Source organism: Sitophilus oryzae, unplaced genomic scaffold, assembly GCF_002938485.1.
Source record: "Sitophilus oryzae breed Bouriz unplaced genomic scaffold, Soryzae_2.0 scaffold_460_pilon_pilon, whole genome shotgun sequence".
Taxonomy (NCBI): domain Eukaryota; kingdom Metazoa; phylum Arthropoda; class Insecta; order Coleoptera; family Curculionidae; genus Sitophilus; species Sitophilus oryzae.
Window position 1 is genome coordinate 161,077 of NW_022147041.1, and position 25,370 is coordinate 186,446.

Consider the following 25,370-nt stretch of genomic DNA (forward strand, 5'->3'; position numbering starts at 1 on the left):
TTACGTTACTTCAGAAATTATTTGGAAAAAATCGATATAAAATTGAAACTTCTACACCCTGTATCTCCGAAACTAATCATTTTAGGGCATACATTTATACGAACTTTTTTACTTATTTTTATCTGCAGAATAGGCTGCTAAAGTTTCCGGAATACAGTTCGGATCATCCTGTATATCGTAGGTTATATTTTTTATTTTGTAACGATTGGATTTTCGTGAAACAAACACTAAAAATAATCGCTTCATCGTCATTTATTTTTCTTTTTAAAGTGGTATAAAAATCCTTTCCATGTTCAGAAAATTTTCTTCTCGAACTTTTAGAAGAAGAAAATCGATAAAGTATGTTTGTGTTGGGTGGTCTACCTTCGAGCGATTTTTAAAATGATCATTCATGTATTAACCGATTTAGTGCTTCTTGTTCATAAATATATTTTGTATACAGAAACAACCATAATAAAAACACACCGCGTAAAATTTAAACCATCTGCACCTTGCCCTAGGCTAAAATATAATTGAGTATAAACAGTTTTATGTTTTACTTTCTAATTTTTGGGTAGTAAAACAATATCCACAGGCATACATAGAACAAAGAACGGAAAATGATTCTTTCGCACTAGTAAGCACTAGTGGTTTGTATATTTTGCATTTAACAGAGTGAGAATATTATAGGTTAAGTTTATAAAATTTTCTTTACTTTTATAGGTACGTAATTTAAATGCGTGGTTTTAATATATTATACAGGGTTCGGGAATAGTGCGTCGGGCATCTGTAGCTTCTAAAATAAAAATTTAGCAATTTTGTTTAAGTTCAGGAAAATAATTTAACCTCTACAGGGTGACCCAAAAAGGGTGAGTGGATCAGGATTGTTTTTTAAACAGAATACCCTGTATCTTAGCATATCCCGCAATAGCGTAGATTTGTGCTTGAAGTACCTATACTGGGGTAGGTGCCCATTGCATTGGTTCGGAGTAATTAGTTTTCGGTCGAAATACTCCCATCCCTGTCCCTGCTTAGGTAATTTGTAGGTTACTTAGTCAACTACTGACTTGTAGGCAACTTTTGTCGCCAGCACCATTAGTGGTAGGAATTTTATTATCTCCATACAAACTCGGGGCAATGAACTGCGTTTCAGAAACTAGTACCTAAATATAAACGGTCACAAAGACAATTCAATATTTAATTTGGCTATAATAGATTAAAACAATTATACGTGACCCTATAAGCATCAACATAAATATTTGAGTGATACAACATCAAAAGAGAGACAAAAGAGTAGCAAAAAATCCGCTATAGTTTAATAAATCGTTAGATGATGCACACAATATTAGGAATTAGTAAGTATATGAAGGATATATAAGAAATTTGGCAGATAAAAATACACAATAAGCGAGAAAAAAAAAACAGGAAATATATCGAAATAATAAAATACATACATAGTTGTTTCTTCATTTACAAAATTTATTTCATAGATTTAGTTAAGTTACTAATAAGAAATCAATTAAATATTGATGTTGCAAACTAGAAAACCGTAAAAAACATTTCACTTTAATTTGATCAGCAAGAACTTTACGTGTACTTTCCCTTAATTCTCTAAAAGCTGTCGGGATTCTTCATAAAATTGAGTTATTGTTTCTTTGCCTCCCTTTTCTCCGAGCGTCCATCTATTCACTTCCCGTTGACAAAAATTCGTTTAGGGAACAAAGTAAATACTGCAAACCGCTTCGAAGCTATATTATATAAAGAAATAAAAGCGTATTTTTTTCACCAAAATAACATTACGTACCGTTTCCAATTTATGTCGTTTATTAAGAGAATTTAATATTATTGAGCGGGATTCAATCGCGATGGCCATTAGGGTCACTTCCGGCAGTTTCTGATATTTTCCGGTCTGTATCGTCGGATTTGTATTGATTTCGTATTTGGCGGTTATCTATAAAACAATTCCGACTGGATTTTAATTAATAAAATATCAAAGTCCCGGCAGTAATTCGTATTGAAGTTAGATTTATACGTATATAAAAAACCTAAGCGTACTAAATATTTATATAAAAAAAAAATTAAAACCACTTCTAAAAATAATACAATATAATAAAAAATAGACCGTATTGTGCTTAGAGCTTTTGTTTTATATTTATAATCAGCACGGTAAAGTATCTAGACGTTATCCGTTACCTTTAGGGCTCGAACACACTGTCGACTATAGTGTGACCAACGGATCTATAGCTACGGGGTATCGGCAGGGGAACGCAGTTGTAAACAAAACACGCCCAATTTCATTCATAAAATAGGCATGGGTGTACGGTGTTATATGAAAATAATGCGTATCATGAATATAATACTCAGATTAATATTTTTTTTTTTTCAAAAAACTTTATGCTGTTTTAATCGTTACTGTGGAGTTCGCAGATAAACACTAAAAGCTTTTATTAAAGCTCCCTTAAATATTTTGAATTATTTTATTATTGTGTTGTTAGTATAATAGAAGAAATAATTACAGCTGGGGGTTGGAACCTTTGATGTTACACAGCAAAAAAAGCACTAAATCAGTACAATACCTTTGTTGTACCAAACCAAAACACTTTTAATTTCTACACTGGACGCATCACTACAGAATCATGTCTGCCATCAGTAGATGATCAAGACTGAGTCTTACAGACATTTATTTATTTATATATCTGTAATTAACTATATTTCTTTTTCTATAATACATATTTTAGATATAACTATTTCCAGCAAAAAAAAAAATCTTGAAAATAGTTAACTTTGGAAGTAAAACAAAACATAATTTAATACCCACCATATGATCCACATTGACTATTATATTACACTAAAAGATTTTTATTACTAACTAGATTAACTGAAAGCATCTTTAAAAATACAGAGATTTTTACACTAAAACTAAAAAAAAAAAAAGTTACACATCAAAGTTAGTTTTTTTTTAATTGATTTTCGGATTGTGGGATAAAAACAAAGGTGAGTTTCATTAAAGAAGTATATGACTGAAATGTGCAAGAGTTTTTGAGGATATTTAACATTTTCTAAAATAGAGAAATAATTTTTAGACACTACAGCACTGAACTTGGAATGCACTAGGCTAGCCAAATAAGGTAGAAAATAGCTGGAGGACTTGTCCCAAGGCCTAAGACTTGACCCAAAAAGTTATCCTAGGTGAGACAAAACACATTATGATGGGACACTTTTAAAAGCAACTTTCATTTTAAATGAACACACAGTATATTATTTCGATATTCTGAGAATTCATGTCTCAAAATATTATAAAGGTTGCCTACCTCAAACAAAAATTTTCCTGATATTTACCTACATGATTTAGTGCAGTAGATCTCTTTATTATTGACAAAATCTAGGTAGCTGGTAATATGCCTGATGTTACTTCAATATAGCTGCTGTCAAATTAGTTCAACTTTAACAACTCGTTATCATTTTGCCAAGTTAAAAGAAAACAAATTCAAAGAGGAAAGAGAGAGAACACAAAACATCAGAGAGAGTAACACGACATGTATCTAGAAAGGTGAAAGTCCTACTAGAAATATTTAGAAAAATTGAAATAAAATGAAACTTCAACACCCTCTATCTCCAAAGCTAAGCATTTTTGGACTTACATTTATACGATTTTTTTACCATTTTATTCAGAATATAATTTTTTTTTTTTTTTTTTTGATAAAAAAATTTAGTGGTTCCCATATTTTATTAGAATAGAATATCACCATCCGTACAAAGTAGTTTCTTTTATTTTACAAAAAAAAAAAAAAAAAAAAGTTATTTTATCTTTTATATTTGGACATAATAGAGTATAACGAATTCTGTTCCTCAAATTTAATATTGAGATAGGAAGATTCTTAGATGATATAGTTTAAGGAATACATATATTCCAACACACTTTGTTTGCAAATTACAAAAATATCATACAAAAAAAAAAAAAAAAATTCAAAAAAAGTTACATTATATCTTTAAAACTGAAAAATACAACGACATTATAATTTCTACACGGAAAACCACATATAGAACATTTTTTAGTTTCTTGTATTTCTATATCCATTAAAAGCTGGTGGAATTCTTCATGAAATTGTAATATTGTTTCTTTCACTTTTACTCTCAAACATCCCTCCACTGATGTTCCGATTGACAAAATTCGTTTATAAACATACAGTAAAATACTGCAAACCGCTTCCTTGATAATTAGGTCTATGTAGTAAAGCGTATTTTTTCACTCAAAATAACATTACGTACCGTTTCCAATTTATGTCGTTTATTAAGAGAATTTAATATTATTGAGCGGAATTCAATCGTGATGGCCATTAGATTCACTTCCGGCAGTTTCTGATATTTTCCGGTCTGTATCGTCGGATTTGTATTGGATTTCGTATTTGCGGTCGTCTATAAAACAATTCTGGTTGGATTTTAATTAATAAATATCGAAATCCATGCAGTCATTCGTATTGAAGATAGATTTATATAAAAAAGCCAAGTAGAGATAAACTCAACTTGTTACTCTAAAAGTAATACAATAGGGCGAGTTCTAAATAAGGCAATATTTTTAGGGTTAATATATTTCGACCCCAGAAACAACGTCATGAGATTTTTTTCTATGGAGTGGAAGTAAAATATTTGATTTTTTTAATTTTAGTTAAAAACAAAATATCTTTATAATATATAAACATAGGTAGTAGATTAAATTACAAGAAAGATTTCATTATCTATTGTCCAAATAATAATAGGACCTAAAAAGAAATATTTTGTAACGTTTTTAGTTCTTTACACGTCTTTATACATAATATATGATGTCTGTCGTATATGATTCCCTCTCGTTCAGGACGGATAGATTATTTGACGCGCAATTTCTACGTTCCCTAGTCACCAAACCTGTTATCGTTCGACACAACCCTGTTACTGTTTGACACAACTCTGTTATCGCTCTATGGAGGCGCTGTTAACATCGCTTCTGTCAACCCTCTGTGCTGTCGACTGACTTTTGCTTTTTGCGCTCTGTAGCCTAACCTAATTCTATCCTATTTAGTATTTTTTCATATTGGTGATTATTTAAATCTTGCTGTATAATCTTAATCAGCTGCTATTTCAAAGAACAGGTAAAGATGAGATATTATCCCTTTAGATTCGATATTATTACTACATATTTTTAGGGTAGGTAGAGTTTTGGATGTCCTAACTTAACTTGTATTTGTATTTCTATTGATCACATGTCCCTTTTCTTTGTCCTCCAGAATGTCACATGAAGAAAGGACATGTTCTTTATTATTTAGTGGGCCCTCGGAAGTATTTCGAGGTAGGTTCTATTTGTTTTATTAGACCTTGTTTGATTTAAACAAGAATTTTGCATTTAGGTCCAAGGTATGGACTATTTCCAAGGTTATAGTCCCATGTCCAAGGTACGGATAGTACGGGTAGTATCTTATGTACAGACATTATCCCACGGGATGTCCCAGGAACGAGTAACCCTGCAGTAGGAATGATTTTTGCATATAAAGTGCCCCAGCGGGGATGTAGCTTGAGCCCCATGCTGCTTCATTCCCATCCATAAGCTAGTTAGTAGTTACGGCTGTTCCAATTCATGGCGTCCTCATTCTGGCCCCTTTTTGTTGTATTGGATGGCTGAGTACAGAAATGCGAGACCAATTTCACGCCATAGTTTTTAAAGTAAGATTATATAAAGAACAGCTAAGTTTAAATTTAAGTTTTAGCTTAGCATTTAACATTTAACATACATTTTCAAGGTCTTAAAACAATAACGTACATCTTAAGTAATATCGGACAGACTATGTTTAGTGGTGAGATTGTTACATTTCATCTGATTTAATGTTTAAATATAATTTAGATCTAGGTTTCATTGCATTACGTCTTGTAATGGTATTTACTTTTTATAGATATTATTATTGCACCGTTTTTACCAGATGAATAACCAAACATAGATTCTAGAATCTAAAGGTTGCAACACATCTGACTTAACACCGTATAATAATAATTGTGTGGTCACCACATTTCCATACTTTTTCTAAAACCATATTCTTCTGGTATTTTATCATAGTTGTTTTTACAAGATTTAGGTGTTGTCCTTAGTCAATTACTTTCTTTGATTATTATAACTACCATATTTACTAGAACTCTGTTAAATGTCATGTAACTTTAGCAAAGAACATCATGAATGAATATAGTCACTAGTTGTAAGTAATAAACAACTGTGTTTCTTTCTCTGTCTCATGCCTGGCGCCCAATACTTATACTCGAGTTATTATTGTTAATTAAATCTTTCCAGTGAAATACCTTATCCACGACTGTTCTACCAACGAAAAGCTGCTGTTAGCAGTGGTGTAATGTTTTATATAAAAAACATTTTTTTTTCTACAATTTTATATATTTTATAAAGCATTCACTAGAAAACAATGTTTATAAATAAAAAAAAAAAAAAAAAAAAAAAACATAAAATAATTTATTTTTAGTAACATTTCTTTAAATGGTTTTATGATTGCAAACAACATTACAATAATTTCTGTTAATGAAAACAATAAACGTTAAAAACTGTTGGAATTCTTCAAAGTCTGTTTTTCTACTTTCTTTTATTTTTATTTCAAATATCTATCTAAATATATATATAAAAAAAAATTTGTTTATAAAAGTAGAAGTGGGGCAATACCACGTAACTACTTGATGCTACATTATCTAAAAGAATAAAATAACAGATTTCTTGGACCAAATAATCCTTTAATGTATGGTTTCGAATCATATAGCTTATTACGTGAGTAGAATGACATTATTGAGCGGAATTCAATCGTCATGGCCATTAGATTCACTTCCGGCAGTTCCTAATATTTTCCGGTCTGTAACGTCGGATTTGTAATGGATTTCGAATAGTTAGTTCATAAAACAATTTTCGTTTGGATTTTAATTAATAACACGAAATCCATGCAATAACGCTAGGAATAGAAGATAAATTTATATAAAAAAAAAAAAAAAAAAAAATAAAATAAAAAATACTTTTAAAAATAATACAATATAATCAAAAATAGTCACTTGCACAAAAAACAACGATTATCAAGTAACGACACTAAGTAACTAAAGTAACGAGTCCTATTACCAAAAGTAACTAGTGGTTGCGAGTCCATAGAAATTAGAAAATCTTTATTTCTACAATGGTACATATAGTTTTACAAATTATAATAAAATATAAATGTAGAATGTTTAGGAGGGGAGTTAATCACCGCGACCTTAGAGATCTATTGCGGGATTACAGTTGGGGTTGGAACCTTGGAGTTGCCAGCATTGCAAAAATAAACACTAAATCACCAGCGAATATACCAAACCACTTTTACTTTACACTGACGCGCGTTTCACTAACAATATTAGTAATTCACTGTAAGCAGGATGATCAAGACGATAAAAAGTAATTTGAGTGTTTATAGACTCGCTCAAAGGGTACCGAGTGAGTGCGGTGCAAGATCTAGCCATCCGAGTCAGAGCCCACTGGGCGTAACAGTTATTTCCGCCATTAGAGTATAGTAGGAACAAAGAACTGAAGGAACTGGACCGTTGTCTCTGTTCTTCATACTCACTTTTTACTTATTAATTCTGATGCTTCATATGCATCTAATGTAACACTCAATTGTGTTCCCTTTGAGTTAAACTCATCACAGTCTCAGGCTTTAACAAAAGCCAGTATCTGAGACGGCTCCACAGGAGGTTAGCTCTCCCATCCTCGACATCAGCCGTACCAAAGTTCATGGCACGAAAAGTCGTCGTCTTGGCGCACCCAGTGATAAGGTGTTCGTGTTTTCCCCATTTTCCTGCTGGTGAATTTGCATTCGCCGTTATTTCTCAGCTTCAGCCTACTGAGGTGTGTGTTCATTGAGGAGAAGATTGTTTTACTTAAACTACACAAGGAAAACCTTTGACTTTTTTCGGTCGTAAGTTCTGGCGGAATTTTTCTGTCTTTGTGTCTTAGATCGTTAGAAGACACCCATTCCAAGTTACGGGAATGGACTTTGGAATGGGTGACCTTTGAGGACTGACGATTGATATGGATTATAAATATTTGGCAAAAATAGCCATGCTGCACTCGCTAAAAATTTACAACGAAGGAATTCTAAATCACTGCAATATTTTTTTAATTGTAGTGGTCAGTGTAAATTAAATGGCATGTTGTTTCTAATACTAGTATTATTTCAGATGAGCAGCAATTCTTTTGTTTCTAAATAACTTTGTTATAAAAAAATATTTAATATTATTTTTTGTATTATATTTAACTCATTACTACTTATTATACAGATATTAAATTTTAAATAAACATTGTGACACCTAGGTTTCGTGAGGGTTTGTTCTTTGAAGAAGGTGACGTGACTCTTCTGTCAAGCTACCCAAATAAACAAAAAAGAATCCGCTGCTCAGGGTTAGAGGAAAGCTGGGTTCGTGGGTAAGGCTTCTGACTCACAGTGACTCTCTAATGTTGGCAGTAAAAAAATGATAACATATAGGCTGCAGAGATTTTAAAATTGATGTTAAGAATTCAATTAGGTATGGTCAAAGACAGGGAAAAGGGCGCCACTTACTTTGTTTATGAGAGTGTTAAAGTAAGAAACCAAAAGAAAATACGATATCACAACATAGCTAAATAAAGTAAATCACCAGCATTAAGGGTCTATTATGTTTATCAGAAATAAAAGTCAGAAATAACTATCCCACATTAAAACATTTATTGGAAACGAACACAAGTATCATTAATTAGTCACAGTGATCCCAATAAACCCGCAAGTTATTTTAACAGATTCGAATTTAGTAACTGTATTCTTGAACTAAGTAAGCTACTTAATATAAACAGGTGAAATTTATGCATGTCTCAATACGATGATGTTTCGAAACATGTCGTGCGTACAAAAAACTTCTTAAAATGAATTATTAATTACTTTATAATTAATAATTAGCTATAAATTCCTGAACACTATAGTTGTATCGAAAAAAACATAATAATAAAAAAAGTTAAATAAAATAATTTTTTTTTTTTTATTTTTTTATTATAGATTTTATATTTATCAGGTTATTAAATCTGTTGTTCCAAACATAAATAAAAGCGTACCTTGTGCATCAAACTTAAGACTTATCTGTATATAGTTTCATGATGTAAATAGGTAGTTAGGCATTCTCCAGACTAACAGGAGTGGATGCAGATGACTAAGGCAGGAGAAGTCTTCGAAATCAGCCAAAAGAACGACTAATGTCAGGAACATTGTCTTAAGATCATGCATATGTCCATACAAAATGAAAGAGGGTGAAACATACAATAATTACTATTACTGCATACCCATGCGTGGTACTCATTGAGCACCATGTGGTAGTTACTGAGCACCATGTGGAAGTACTTATAAATAAAAATAGTTCTCATAATTGATTACCTAATAAAGAAAAAACAACTTTACGGCTGAAAATCAGCTTTACATAAATATATTCAAACCATACGCCGATCCAAACCAGTAATTAAACACTCAAATAAACGAATAAAGCAAAACGGAAATAACTGAAATAGAATCTAGTTAGATAGGGCTATATAAAATGGCGGATAAACTTAAGGTGATCATTCCAAGAGGAAACCAAACAAATACGATTCCATAATTGGATTGCATAATTTCAAGGTTTTCAATCAAATCGGATACCCATGCACTGGAAATCGAAAAGTGGATTCATAGTGCTTTTCACTGGAAACTTTGTCGGACGCCGAAACACGTGTCTTCAGATTCAAATCGAAAAAAGAAAAAGTGATATCATATGATCGAAATCATTAGAACAGAAAATCGCAATCCACAGCGAAGTGAGATTTGGACAAGTGAAATGGAATAAATGAAGTTTAACATCTAGCGAATAGATGCGCTAATAAAAATTAAATATCGAGACCAGTGAGCTGTAACAAATGGAGTTTAGTATCTTTGGCATCTAGCAAATAGATGGCGCCAATACTAAGAAATTTAAATAAAAATAGATTTTTAAATTCAATTTTATTAAAGGAAATAAAAAATGCTACAATATTGCTTAGCTTTTTCTAACAAGTAACTAAAGTTTACATCACTAATAAACACTATTTTATAGGTCTGTTGACTAAAACCAAAAACAAAGGCATATTTTTAATGTGAAGAAATACGAAAACAATGTTAGTGTCTTCTTAATAAGCGAACATTTCCAAAAAAAGTACCGCTATTGAGATGAATCAGAAAACAAAATATCAAGAAAAGATATACCTAGATGATAACATGATTTTTAAATTCCTTGCTTTTGTTAACGTACTCCACAGGGTGTTTCAAACTTTCACCAAATTATCAACATTTTGACAGATGGCAACTTTCATTTTTAATTTAGAAAGAGAGACTAAAAAGTCATATAATTTAACTACAAATTGCTTAAAAAATCATCAAAATCGGCGCACTAGAACAAAATTATATTAAACTTAAAATATATGAAAATTTTAAGTTGCCCGTTTTTCGTACCGGTGCGGTGAGTGTTTTAACAATATAGCTAATTCATTATTGGGTAAATATATAAACTGTACGTGGTGTTATTAACAAAGTTTATACAATAGCCGGTTTAGACGTTGAATTTGAATTGATCCGTGCCACACTACCATTTAATGTAAATTTTGTAATTTAGCTGTATGTCGTTGCCAAATACGAATAAATCTGTCAGTTAGTGTCATGTACAGCGATCCGGATTGAGTCGATGAGAAAGATAAATTATTTTATTAGCGTTTTGGTTAAACCTCGAATGGATATTCGAAATCAAATCTGCTAATTAGCTACAAATATTCTAAGTAATATCGTCCCATTGCTGCCAAAAGTCACTAACTTACTTCTTATTACTTCCGAGAAAAATGCCTCTAAAAATGAATTACATTGCATAAAGATGTTATAGTTAGTAACTATTCGGTATTAAAATAAAACATAAATAGCCAGAAATCGTAGTTAATGACTTTTGCAATCGATTCTCCGCTTCAAAACATAGTTAGTGATTGAATTTGGTTGTTCGGAAAAATGTTAGTTAGTGACTTTTGGCTTATATATATATATTTGTTTTACATTAATCAATATACAGGGTCCGGCAATAGTGCGTCGTGCATCTATAGCTCCTAAAATAAAAAACTTGGAAATTCTGTTTAAATATAAACCAAAAGTATGTATTAGGCTGTATTTGAAAATATTTGAACTTCTCTAGGGAGGCTCGAAAAAGTGTTAGTGGATCGGGATTATTTTTTTTAAATGGAACACCCTGTATATTATTATATTTTTGGCTTCCTTTCACAGATCACTTTACATAATCCTAATATATGAGTTAAACTATTTCGATAGTATTAGAGATATTAATAAATAAATAAAAAATATATTTTTTTCAAGCTTTCTTAAAAAAATATTAAAAATATAAGAATGCAATCAAAACTATATTAGATGTTTACTTTGGATGGTATGTACTTGCTTTGCTATAATTATAGTAATGATAAATAATACAGGATGTTCAAAATTCTACGGCAAACTTTTTAAAATATAAAATAATTTTTCTTCGTTTTTCTAAAAAAAATGTAAATTATTTCTTCAATAGATGGGGAATTAAAAAATGAACATTTTTGGTATTGTAGTATTTCAAAATTTTAAACGGTTTCTCAGATATTCGCGGTTTTATGTTTCATATGGCATTTCCCACAATAAATTTTTATTAAAGCCACCCGATGATTTTTCTCTCGTATTTTACCGTTGATTGAAATAATACCGCGTGTATCTGTGAAATCATTAAATTTTTAAAAATACTTTAAATACAAAAAATGTTAATTTTTTAATTCTCCACTTGATAAAAAAATTATATACAGGGTGTTCCATTAAAAAAACTAAGAAAAACTATTTTAAAAAGTTTGGCGTAGAATTTTGAGAATTACGATATTTATAGCAAAGTAAGTATAGACCATCTAAAGTAAACACGTAAAATAGTTTTGATTTCAGGACAGTTCTTGTATTTGTAATAATTTTTTAAGGAAGGTGTGAAAACATTTATTTTTTATTTATTTATTAATATATCTGAAATTATCGAAATATATTTACTCATATCTCAGGATATGTAAAGTGATACCTTCCTGAAAGGAATCCAAAAATGCAATAATATACAGAGTGTTCCACTTAAAAAAATTATCACGATCCACTCACACTTTTTTGAGCCACCCTGTAGAAGTTAAAATATTTTCCTGAAATATATCCTAGTACATACTTTAGTTTTGCACTTAAACAGAATTCGCAAATTTTATATTCTAGGAGCTACATATGCCCGACGAACTATTGCCGGACTCTGATACCGAAAAAGTAAAGATTTGTTTAAAATAAAAACCAAAATTCATATAAAATTTTTGGAACATGAAAGAAGAATAACACACTGACAACACTGTACAAATTGAATACGTAAATTAAAACTTAGCTTGTTTCATCTAAAATATTACTATTTAATCTGTTTATGACACCTTCAAACTTTTCCTAATTTTAATATTTTCAACCCTAGTGTCTCAAAGGACCATAAACAGTTCTTTCCCTTTGGCCGAGTTATATATAAATAATAAAAAAAACTAGAATCCAATCCCTTCAACGATATCGCAAAATTTATACTAGCCATAACATCGCCTTTCCGTTCAATACCTCTTCAAATATTAAGGCCTCTACACTGCCAATTGATATCACTATTGGAAGGGTTAAATTATTTATTATTTTACATATTTTAATATTTCGATTAGATGTTTTGTGAAATATGTACAGGTTGTCCCATTTTGGTTGAAATCCGTTATTAGTAAAGATAGGAGGATGCGGTTTGCACAAACCTGTTTTGTGAAACGGAAGATGCTGTAAACAAACTTTTTATAACCCTCTTCGTTTCTGTGCTACAGGGTCTTTTTGAAAAATTTGTAATTTGGGACACCTCCTGTATCTCTGTTATTCTGAAAGATATCGAGAAGGTGAAAACTGTTTATTTGAAAAGAACTTTTTACGTAGAATATAGTGGCGTAATCTGTTATTCTACGAAAAGAATATTATTGAAGATATGAACTAAAGTTATGTTCTCTTAAATGGAACACCCTGTATATTTAATAATTTCATGATCTGGCTTGCCATAAGCTTCTCAAAAATATATCACTCTATATTTATTTTCACTATTTACCCCAATATTTAAAGGTTTTCATTAAAAGATCATTTTTATTAGTAGGCCATGATCGATAATAAAAGAAACTAAAGAATTATTAAAAGTATACTGCTATCTGTCTCGTGTTTCATTTTGGGAGCCACTAATAAATTCTTTATATATCAGGGAAACTTAACTCTCTACCGCTATTTGTAAATCTTTCTTTGTCACTATAGTCTGTCCAACGAGAAGATCCTTGACAGTAATAGATGTGTCTGTCATTTTAATTTCAAAGTAGTTTATTTTATTTTACAAAGAAATAAGTTGGTACAACTGGAACGCATAGCAGGATATATTTAAAATTTGACTGACAAGTGATTACTTCAAAATATTGTGAAAAAAACTGTATAAAACTGAAAAAATGTAATCGAGTTATTTTATTTAATAAAAACGGTATGTGTTAATACAAAACAAACAAGAACAAGACACTACATACCAAAAAATATAAAAAGAACTATTATTTACTTTCAAGCTTTATGGAAACTACCCGCATTTATGATTATATTTATCAATGTAACTTATGTACAAATACAAATTTGTAATATTCCACAGGAATAAATAAAACAACATAGGTAAATAAAACAAACTATTTTAATAATAATAACACCTACCAAATTTTATACCTTAAAGGTTGATTAATTAACTTTAATCTTAATTTTTTTAAACCAGGACCTTTTGACATTATTTTTCTGCAGTACTAAAATCCATTATTTACCTCTCGTGTGATGTCGATATTTTACAGCTACTCCAGTTTTTAGTATATGTTTAGTTTGATCCTTCTACCATATACGAGATGCACTTATCTACGACGAAATGGTATACAAACTTTATCGATGGCAACTTCATTGGTGTATAAGACTTTCTGCCTGGACAGCGAGTATTAACCATAAACTGTGCTCTGGGTCTACAGTTAATTTTCACTCGATTTTTCCTCCACTTGACTTCAAAAGACACAAAACACACGTAATAATACGAATCAAAATGCATCATCTTCCAAAACGCAGAATTATTTAACAAAAGCTGACAGAAAATTATAACCTATAATTTGGCAAGACTTTGACAAGCGTCAAAATGACAAAAATCTAAAGGCGAGTTCATACGCATCGGTGTCCGTTTGTCGTTCATCGTTCCGTCAAACCAATAAAAATGAAATACGATCTGTCATTTTTAAATAAACCAATAAAACAGGTTAAAAACAACAAGACACGACGCATGACGGATTTATATTTAAACCCATCCATAGATAACTTAAAAATTATTAGAAACTTTTTTTAGTAAAATAAATAGATTGGTATGGGACGTCATCTGCTTTTCTTCTGTCATCGTCTGTCGAAATCTTACCTGAGAAAAAAAACAGAGTATACTTTCAGCAAGATGAGGCTTCCCCTGACAAACTTCAAAAATATTAGAATTTTGTTAAATGACAAAATGTTTCCCAAATCAATGAATTGGGATCAATGGACCTATATGATGGCCTGATATGACCCCATGATCCCCGGATTTGTCCGTTCTCGATTTCTGTATTTAGGACTTTTTGAAATAAGAAATATATCGTAGCCACTAGAACAATGTCGAAGACCTGGAAAAGGCAAGCTTTTAAATATCAGGCAAGCTTTTGGATATATGCAAACCCATGCCGTTATAAATAAAAATATATAAAAAAGGAAAATATATTCAGAGATTCAGTGGCAACACTTTAAAAGTAAAATATTTCAGTGCCAAATAAAATTTTAATATGTGTATGACTATTTTAGTATATACCATTTTAATGTGCTCCATTTAATTCCATGCGTTCCATGTGATCCATATGTTCCATTTAAAAAAACATAACTTTAGTTCATATTTTCAAAAATATTAGATAAAAAATATAAATTATTAAATACATAAAATAGTTCAACTTGAATAATAATAAATTGCATAAATTCTAAGTATTTTACACTGGCGCAGTCGGTAGGATTTTGGTATTCATTTGGTATATATTGGAGTTCAGAATCGGTAATATCAAAAACCCGAACAAAGCTTATGTCGATTCCGCCTACCATGCATGAATAGATGGATAGCATTATACTCCTTCTTCAGAGAAATGACGTCATATTTCTTTAGATCGAACGAGCTGTGGCTGTACTATCTAAGGAGGTGTAGGTCCGATGTGGTGCGAATCCGAGACCCAACAACTATATCGTAAACCCCCCATCTATAAAGCTACATAAAATTCGCCGGGCGGTGGCGCTGCTGCCTGGCTGCTCCGAAAACGGACGAGATTTTTCCATTAAAGTTAACGGCACGCTCATAATTGGACCGGGGCAAAATTTGTCGAGCAAATAAAAGTTGTCATAACGCATTTTGCGGCGCGAACGGCAAAAGAACGAGACCGAAAAGGCGTCGCTCTCTCTTCGAAGATTTAATTTGATTGGTATCATTTGGTCAGCCCGAGGCGGTAATATCGATTGTATCAGCAAAATCAGCAATCGCTGGAGTATGTGCGAGAAATATCGATGGACTTAAAGCAAATTGACGAAAATCTCTTTATGATACTAGCGAGGCCTTCAGCGACGGTTCACGGATAGGGCTGCTATAGTACCGTATAACTTTTGATTAGATCAGTTAATGTTACAAAAATATTGTTACAAAAATATATTATTTATTAATTATTAGATAATGTTATGGCAATAACCAATAAATTAAATGGGGACATACGTTCTTCATAGTATAATATAGAAGGTACTTACGAGATTAAAACCAAGAGAGACCGTAAAATAATAGAGTGGATATGACAAAAGACCCAGGTAATAGATGCCATCCACAGAATCAAATCCCTCAAGTGGCAATGGGCATTACACCTAGCAAGAAGAACGGACAACAGATGTACCACCAAAAATTACAGCATGGTTCCCACGAGGAATCAAGAGATCTCGAGGAAGACCTAACCTGAGATGGGACTTTCAGCAGGGACAAATTGGTCCAGCATAGCGAACAATAGACAACAATGGTCCCAACTACAAAGAGAGTATCTAAATATGTGAGGGAAGCTACACCATAACCGGAAATGGTTGAACAAGCTGGAAATGATAATGATGACTTACGTGACTATGATCACTGACGACGACTATAACGATCACTACTAGACTCTAGCTAACCAAATGTCTCAGAGTTCTAATTATCCGTCAACTCTGAAACTCTGGGTACTTTTAATTCTTTCAGACTAACCGCGCTACCTTCGGAATTCTATTTTATATCAGTCTTGGCATCGTAGTCAAACAGTTTACAATATAATTTAATAAACCTGGCGATGGTCGCGATGAACTTAACCCTCAGTTACCTGCATCTGATTTCGCCAACCCGTCTAATATTTTAATTATCATAAGTAATATTATGTATTTTAAAACAAAGATCCACGTGACGCAAGAATATATATTATATTTTAAAGGTTTCTTTACAGATTGATATAAAGCCATGTCCACCTTAATTTTGAATGCCTCCAAGCGTACCAAACTTCAGTAGGTGATGTAGAATGTAGAGTGTTTGGGAGGGGGGTTAATCACCGTGACCTTAGAGATCTATTATGCATCCCCGTTTCTTGAGTTATAACGAGTTGACCAGGGTTTTGACAAAAGCCAGTGTCTGAGACGGCTTCGCAGAGATCTGGTGTTTTCCCATTTCCCCACAGAATCTGCATGCGCCGTCGTCTCTTAGCTTCAATCTACTGAAGTGTTCGTGGAGGAGACAGTGTCCTGTTGAAAACCTCGTGATAATCCGGAATGTTCTTACATAAATCAACGAAAATCTTTGCTTTTTCTAGGTCGTAAATTCTGAAAAATTTCTTCGAATATCTTAGACTGTTGGAGGATTCCCATTCCAGGTTACGGATGGAGTCTTCCAGGCTCTTGAGTTCCGCTTTAACTTGGTTTCCACTTCGAAAGCAGAACGCTTCTGGCTAAGTTACTGGAGTGATGGCTCCTTTTCTGTCTAGATCGTTTGTTCTTTCATTGCCTTCTATCTCTTGTAGGTGGACTTTGTTTTTAATTATCTTTTAATTTTCTTTGCTTCATTTTTGTTCAGCTTCTCTAGGCATTCTTTGATCAACTTCGAATTGATGGTTACTGAGTTAATCGCCTTTAGTAGGTGCTTGACTATACGATAAGATGGCTAACTAGTGCTGCTTGACTATGCGATAAGATCTCCTTCCTGGCTATTTCCTGTTTTCGATAGATCCTATCTAAGGTAAATTGTACGTATCTTTCGATAGCGTAGATTTCTGCCTGAAGGATGCTGAGGTAGATGCCCATTAGTTAATATCAAGCATCAATAACATTCTTCAAAAACTCAAGTAGGGAAATATCCTTCAAACCATGGTGCATTAACATGATATAACAACTTATATTATGGCGTCTTCAGTGGACAAACTTATTTGACATTCATTTTTTATTCATTATTCACTTTAAAATAGATTATTTTCCTCATCGTGAAATGGACCAATCAGCTAATCTAATTTTTCGAATAAATTTTGTTTAGATAAGTGATTAAATCACCAGTTTAACCGCGATTATTTATTCGGCTTCCTTTTGGGTTTTTTTGTCGTTTATCACTAATTCGGAGAGATTTTGGCAACAGTTCATTTAAAAACATTGATTTCCAACTCATATGTTTGACTTAATAACGATTTTAATCGGTGAAAACCCATTATTCAATATTATTTTGAACAAATAAGGGGAGAAAAGTACGTCAGAATTTGATATTTTGACACGCGAAACGGTCCGCGATGCATTGTTGGGATGCGTAACCAAGGTAGCAGAAGCACAAACATTACTTACGAGACGTCATTTTGAAACGTCTTTAAATTTTATTTACCGCTGTAGTAAAAATGAATTGTTTGTAAAAAAATGTTAACTGAAAATGTTAAATTTTATAGTTAATAAAATTCTTATAGTTATTTGCTTCATCCTTCAGGAAATTCATCCTTCAAAAAAAGTCATTCAGGAAATAATCTAGCCGTATATCACTCAACCTATAAATTTAATTGATTAAACTACCCAAATAATTTTTTGCATGATTTTGCTTTTTAGAAAATAGTTTTATGGACAATAATTTTAGAATAATTTTTTTTATTAAATTATTGTGCCATTCAACTATTTTCCAAGCAAAATCACGCGCAAAATATATTTGAATAGTTTAATCGATTAAATTTATAGGTCCCGTGATATAATATATGATTATTTCATTTAGTAAATCGCTCACGATAAATAATGTGCAAAAGAGAGTGGTTTTAGGCCAAAAAAAATATTGATTATTTTTGTATCATTAGTCTATAAGTTTTTTTAATTCTTATAACTAATTACAGAAAACAGGTATTTTGATTCTTAAACGTTTTTTTAGTATAAATATTATTCCAGAACATATCATTATTTATTGTTGTTTAAAGGAGATGTGCTTTTCTACAGAAATTAATCTTGTCGTGTCCTTTATTTTATTTATCTTCGTTTTTAATAATTAATCCCTAAAGCTAGATTCCATTCTCCCTTCTTGTAGACTTCTGACTGTGTTATCTCTATGATTGAATGAGCCCTTCTGTTTCCTGGTCACATTGAGAAGAACCGACTTTTTTTCTGATCTGTTGTTCTAGCGACCGAGGTCTGCCGGATTCCTACCGACTAAAAAAATTCTACCCTATTTGCTTGACAAACTGCGCTAGAATTGCTCATGCATTACTTCGGCGCAGATGCCCCTCTCTGGTCTATGGTCATTCTTCAGCCCTTCATTAATCCACCTCTTTCTGTCGTAGTATTTGTGATATAAACGCTGATTTGAATGATTGTCCACTTAAAACCTCCTATACATCTTTGTCCTCCACAGTAGAGTATATTAAGTTTTCTTTTTTAAAGGGTACCTTAAAAATCCCTTTGATTTTTAATCTACCTGGTTTCCAGGCCGAGGATTCAAATATAGTGTGACTGACATTGACGATGGGACTGCCTTAATATTTACAGGCCGCGCTAGCTCTTTCCTTGAAGCGATATAAATAGTGTTCGAAAGCTCCGTGACCACTAATTATCTGGGAAAGATAGTAGTCTACCTGTCCGTGCTTTCGTTCAGTCTATTTTCTTAAATTCGGGATTAACATATGTGTCCATTTTACACCGTACGCCGCATCTCATTTTCTTTGCCATTGTTGATATAATATCTTTCTCGCTTCGTTTTTCAAATTACCCTTATCTGTTCTTCCTCTAGTTTTCTGATCGTATATATATATATATATATATATATATATATATATATATATATATATATATATATATATATATATATATATATATATATATATATATATATATATATATATATATATATATATATATATATATATATATATATATATATATATATATATATATATATATTTATATATATAGGCCCGTTCCTTTACTTCCAGGTCTATTGGTGGTATAACTGCGATTACGAATACCGCTTGCTCGGCTACAGTTCAGTAGGCAGAAACAACTCTCAATACGCTCCATCGCTGAACTGATAGAAGTTTCTGTTTTTCTCTTTTCACCTCCAGTGCCTTTTGCCCATAAATATTGGAGCGGCGTACAAAATACGGGCGTGGACCACTTTATTGAAAAATATCCTTTTCTCTTGTCTTGGACCCCTGATGTTTGGCATTACTCTTGCTAATTTAGCCACTGTTGTCTGAGCCTTTACTACTTTACTACTAACTACTAACATACCCTCCATGTATGTGTTCTTTGGAGTTCAGCTTTTTGTCAATTTGCACTCCCAGATATGAGAAAAATTGACTATGTTTAGCTTTGAACTCCAAGCATTTTCTTTGAATTAATGTATCAAGTAGAATAAAATGAGTATCATTGTTATTATTCCGTCCTATATTCTAATACAAAATCTAGATGAATAGAGTCAACCTAATTTTCTTAAAAAGCAGCGTATTTAAATTTCATAAGTATAAATATCAGTCATTCATCATATGAGCAATTTTGAAAAACAACTCATGCGGAAAATAAAAATAAAAAACATCTAAAGTTAATTTATCGCAAAATTTATGACGAATATAAAACATAATTTTCCGCTACAATAAACCCGCCAAAATAAGACAACAAAACTATTTTTTAACCGATAAATTTAAACGGGGTAATAAAAATAAATCTTCCGGGGCATTTTTATGCCCCGTATCTATGAATACGAAACATTTCTAGCTACTGGAAGAAAACATATTTTTCTAAAAAGACGCACTTATTATATTTAACAGAAAACGTCTTATACGTTATGTAGATTTTATTGCTTTCGCTACCCTACGGTCCGAGCAAAATGGCGAATTTAAGCAGATGAAAGGTGACAAAGGGAGATTAGAAAAAAGTTAGTTGTTTACTCGGGAACAGCTGTAAAATAGCTATATTACATAATTTTTTGCTTAATGTTGCCGATTTTTTTTTTGCTTTTCATCTTCTGTTATTTTTCATTATATTAAAATCGATAGTTTTAAACAAAACTACAAAAAGTTTATAATTTATTACAGATTTATATATTTTAGAAACTCATATCATTGGTACTTCAGGAGGAGCCGTTTTGGTGGATTTGGTAACCTATATATTCCACTTCTTCTTGAACATCTTTCATCATAAACCTTTCCTTGACTGGAGGATATTCATTTCCCTTATTGGAGGATATATATTTACTTTTTCCCTGATATTTTAGTTATAAATAATTATAATGAGTAGCTCCATTATATAGCGTTTAACGCCTTAGGGATTAGCAAGGTGCAACTTGCCATGCAAGAGGCCGTTCGGTATACAAGGGAAGGTATGTGGCTAGTACTACGCTTCAACCGCCTATTATTACCTCAGGTTGTGTGAGAATCCAAGTACTCATTTAAGGCTGAGTCGACCTAGGTAGCCAAACTATTTTTACTTTTTAATAAAATAGTCGGCTGATGAAATACCAGGTGTGGGACTTGAACCCACAACCTATGAGATCAGTAGACGAGAGCCTGTTTACCTCTATGCCACCGGGCACTTTAGTTATAATAGACCAAATCTATGCTCATTGAGTTACCACGTAAAGGTATTGTGTATGACATAGATTAGAGATATACTACGACTTTTTGATTGTGGGATCCTTTTCAAAATTTATCTTAGATACAGGAACTACCAGAAACGGGACATTAAAGCCGTCTTATCCGATAGTCAAGCAGCACTAAATGCGATCAACGCAGTAACCATCATTTCAAGGTTGGTCATAGAATGCCGAGAGAAGCTGAACAACTTAGGCAAAGAAAATAAAGTCTTCTTACTCTGGGTGCCCGCTCACCAAGGGATAGAAAGCAATGAAAAAGCAAATGGCCTAAACTGTATTCAAATTCAAAATGCACCAGTATAAGCAAATGCACAGTGCGTGATCAGCACGTGCCAGGCGAGAGCCAGCGGCGAAATCTACCCTGATTGGCCGGCCAGCCATGGGAGCCACGCTGAGGGTAGGCGATTGAATTTTTTACAGGGCCGGCTTACATAAGCGCGTTAAGGAATACTGTTTGATAAATTAAAAATGCTTTTTAAATTTATTCCCAACCAAGCGAGTAAAATCAGAACGGTCAACTATTTCAATAATAATTGTTGATCACTTCGTACAAGTTACAAGTTACAAATAGAGAAAATAATATTTACGTTTGCATAAAATATTTTTACAATTAGTACACGCATATATTTTATATAAAATTATTATTTTGTAAATGTTAATAAAATTATAAATTTTGTAATTCTAATGTTAATAAATGTTATGTTTAAAAATAGAAGTTTTTATGTGACTAGTTTTTTTCAAAAAAAATGTCGTTATACTTTAAAACGGGTAATACAGCAGGCTACGAAAGCAAGTTAAAACTAAGTGCTTTTTTTTGTCAACTAAAATGTATTAAATTATGTTATAATGCAATTGGTCTTTTAAATAATGTAAAAACGTTTACATCATTGCATTTTTTGCAAATAGTATTATAGATACAGATACCTATTTATACCGATATTCAGATATTGCTGTCAATAATGGAAATAAAAAAAAATCAGTAGTACCAAATAAAAAGATAATTATTTTAAAGGACAAATTAAGCCCTTTTAAAAAACACCAAATTTGTTAAAATCGGTCGTGCCAAAGAGTAATGTAATATTTTAATATTCCCGCCCCCTTTCCATCACTTTATTTCTCTAATTATATGTAGTTTGATAATAATTAAAGGTAATTATTGAGAAAACTGGAAACCGATTTTCACCAAAATTGGTATACACCCTATTTTGACGTAGATTACGAATCTGAACATTTTTCCTGGCGGTCTCTTATGCGTTTTTCAGAAAAACGGAAAATAGTTTCAACTTAGAATTTTACTTAATTTCTCATATTTTCAAGGTTTTCTAGCACATATTTTGTTAGGTATTCAATAAACAATGAGATTTTTGCTATTTTCTGTTACTTTTTTAACCACATCTATGCATAATAGAGGAAAATTTGCAAAATAAATTTATAAACAATCTGAAAATGTTGGGTTATGTGTTTCTGGCATTTAAAGCAACGTTGACAATGCTAGACAATAAATTTAGCGTGTTTTTCGCTCATTCTGGGATTACGAAGGCGTTTGCCTGAAGAACGGCTCCTTCCATAACTGCTATTTTACCAATGAGGATCTGACTATTTATAACCACGAGAGTGCTTTACGAAAAGAGTTTTGTTTGCATTGGTTTACAACTTCTATGCGGAGGGGGTATTCAATATTTTTTGTTTGTATTATATGAAAAAGATCAACCCCCTCCGCAAAAAAGTTCAAACCAGTTGCAATCAAAACTCTTTCATGCAAGTTCGTGCTTATAAATAGTATTTATCTCTAACTTCTTTGCGAAGGGGTTTAATCTTCTTTTAATATAAAATAACCTTAAAAATATCAACTCCTAAGCCTAGAGTTGAAAAGCAATGTAATTAAAACTCTTCCGCGTAACTTTGTAGATATAAATATATTTAACTATTGTCAAATCTCATAATGGGTAATTTATTTAAAATCCCTAATCACGCGAAAAAATTCAAATATTTGTCTCTCTCATAGGAGAGAGAAAGAAGAATATATGAAATGTCAAACTTCCATCTGGTCTCAATTTTCTTTGTTATTTTGTTAAGAAAAGTGTTTTTCAGTAAAATTTTAGACATTTTTCAATCCTGAATCAAGTGTGGCTTTTTAGATGAAACTATGATATAATATAAAAAATATGGTAAAATTATTACTTTATAGGGCTGATATAAAGAAAAATTCAATGTTGAAATTATTTTCCGTTTTCCTGAAAAACGGTAAGAGACCACTAGTTGGTTAGGTTTGGGTCAGATTCGTAATCTACGACCTCAAAATAGGGTGTATACCAATTTTGGTGAAAATAGGACGATTTCCAGTTTTCCCAATAATTACCCATTTATATAATATAAATTTCCATCAAAAAATATACATAATAATTTTATGATTTGATATATCCGACCCTAGTGCGGTCCTGGTTATATTACTACAGCGTTCCACTGTTCACGTGCTTGCCTCATGTCTCTGTTTACGTTTGGGTGCATCTTGAAGTTGAATTTACTATAGCTAGAAATTATTTTGAAGTTGTTGCTATGAATAAACTAAAACTCTGCTCAATTGACTTTGGCATCAAACCATTTTACGTTGCCATTTTGAAAAACAATATTAACTTGTGATATATAGTTAAAAAGAAACCGTTAAGCTCTATGCAAATATCCAAAAAATAGACAGGGTGTTATTTAGAGTTCATCAAAATATGTACCTATATTTATGAAACTAGCAATAATGCCAGCTTGTACAATTAATTTCGTTATCATTCGGTATCAAAAAGTGTCAAAAATACTTACCGTTTCACGTGTATTTTTCATTTGAGTGCTCCCTTTCCACCAGGTCACTGACGGTTCTGGTCTGGAACCCACAACTTCGCATTCCAACTCGTAAGTTTGCTCGGCAGAAAGTGGTTTATTGTCTCCCCTTAATTTCACCCAGAGAGGTCGAACTGAAACAATAAAGTTTGTGTTAATTTACTTCATTAGATGAACACTAGAATACTGGACGCTAAAGTTAAGTTTCATAGAAAAATAAATAAATATAACTATTTTAACTATCCCCCGCATCTCAAGATAGAGATGGAAGAATAAAACATGTATACAAACATATATTAATTATTAAACTGTAATACAGTTCCAAATTAATACACCGGGTGCGGTCTCAAAAGTGGTTCACCCCTATAACTGTTTTATTTTTTTTAGATAAAAAAAACGAGATTTGTTATGCTAGTATATGACATAAATTAGGATTGATTGACGTATTCAATTGTTTTTGGTCACTTCCTGTTTCACCGGAAATTACTACAGCTTTTGATTCTTAAATGGCACCATCGGTATTTTTTTACTTTATTCGATAGAATATGAAATTCTGAATAGAATGACATATCATATGTCAATTTTTGACATTTTTGCTTAATAAAAAATTGTATTTTAAATTTCAATCTAGAGCGCCACGGTTATGTTAAAAAACTAATTCTTAATCAAGGAACCTCGGAAAAATAGATTTGATCGTCTAATGTTTTTAGTGTCTTGTCCTGGCCGGTTAAAAGATTCCCAAATCGTATTTTTAATCATATCTCAATTTTTTCAAATGGAACGATGGCTCATTAGCATATTTCGAAAACTTAGTATATATACTTAGTATTTCAAGTGAAATTTTCGTTATGAACCGCACGTTATAATTTCAAAGAAACCATATGCAAAAATGTCAAAAATTGACACATTATATCTCATTCTATTCAGAGTGTTATTTTCTATCAAAAATAGTAAAAATATACATAAAGTGCCATTTAAAAATAAAAAGTTGTAGTCATTGTAGTCCGGTGAAACAGGAAATGACCGAAAACAATGGAATACCGACAATCAATCCTAATTTATATCATATTCTAACATACCAAATCTCGTTTTTTAACTGAAAAAAATAAAAAAGTTATAGGGGTGAGCCACTTTCGAGACTCACCCAGTATTAAGTTTTCTTTTTAGAAAAACTTTTATTGTATTCATTAGTATTTATCAGTTAATTAGTTGAATCATAACTAAACTAAATCCTAGAACTA

At 31.7% G+C, this 25,370-nt stretch overlaps 1 protein-coding gene across 1 annotated transcript in view; it reads right to left on the reverse strand.

The window, feature by feature from the left end:
- The window catches only part of LOC115885855, a 335,423-nt gene that overhangs the window by 77,498 nt on the left and 232,555 nt on the right, over positions 1-25,370 (reverse strand). Inside the window, exon 4 of the mRNA XM_030904879.1 lies at positions 24,112-24,263. Within this exon, the coding sequence (XP_030760739.1) occupies positions 24,112-24,263 (152 nt within the window). The remainder of the gene's footprint in view (positions 1-24,111; positions 24,264-25,370) is intronic.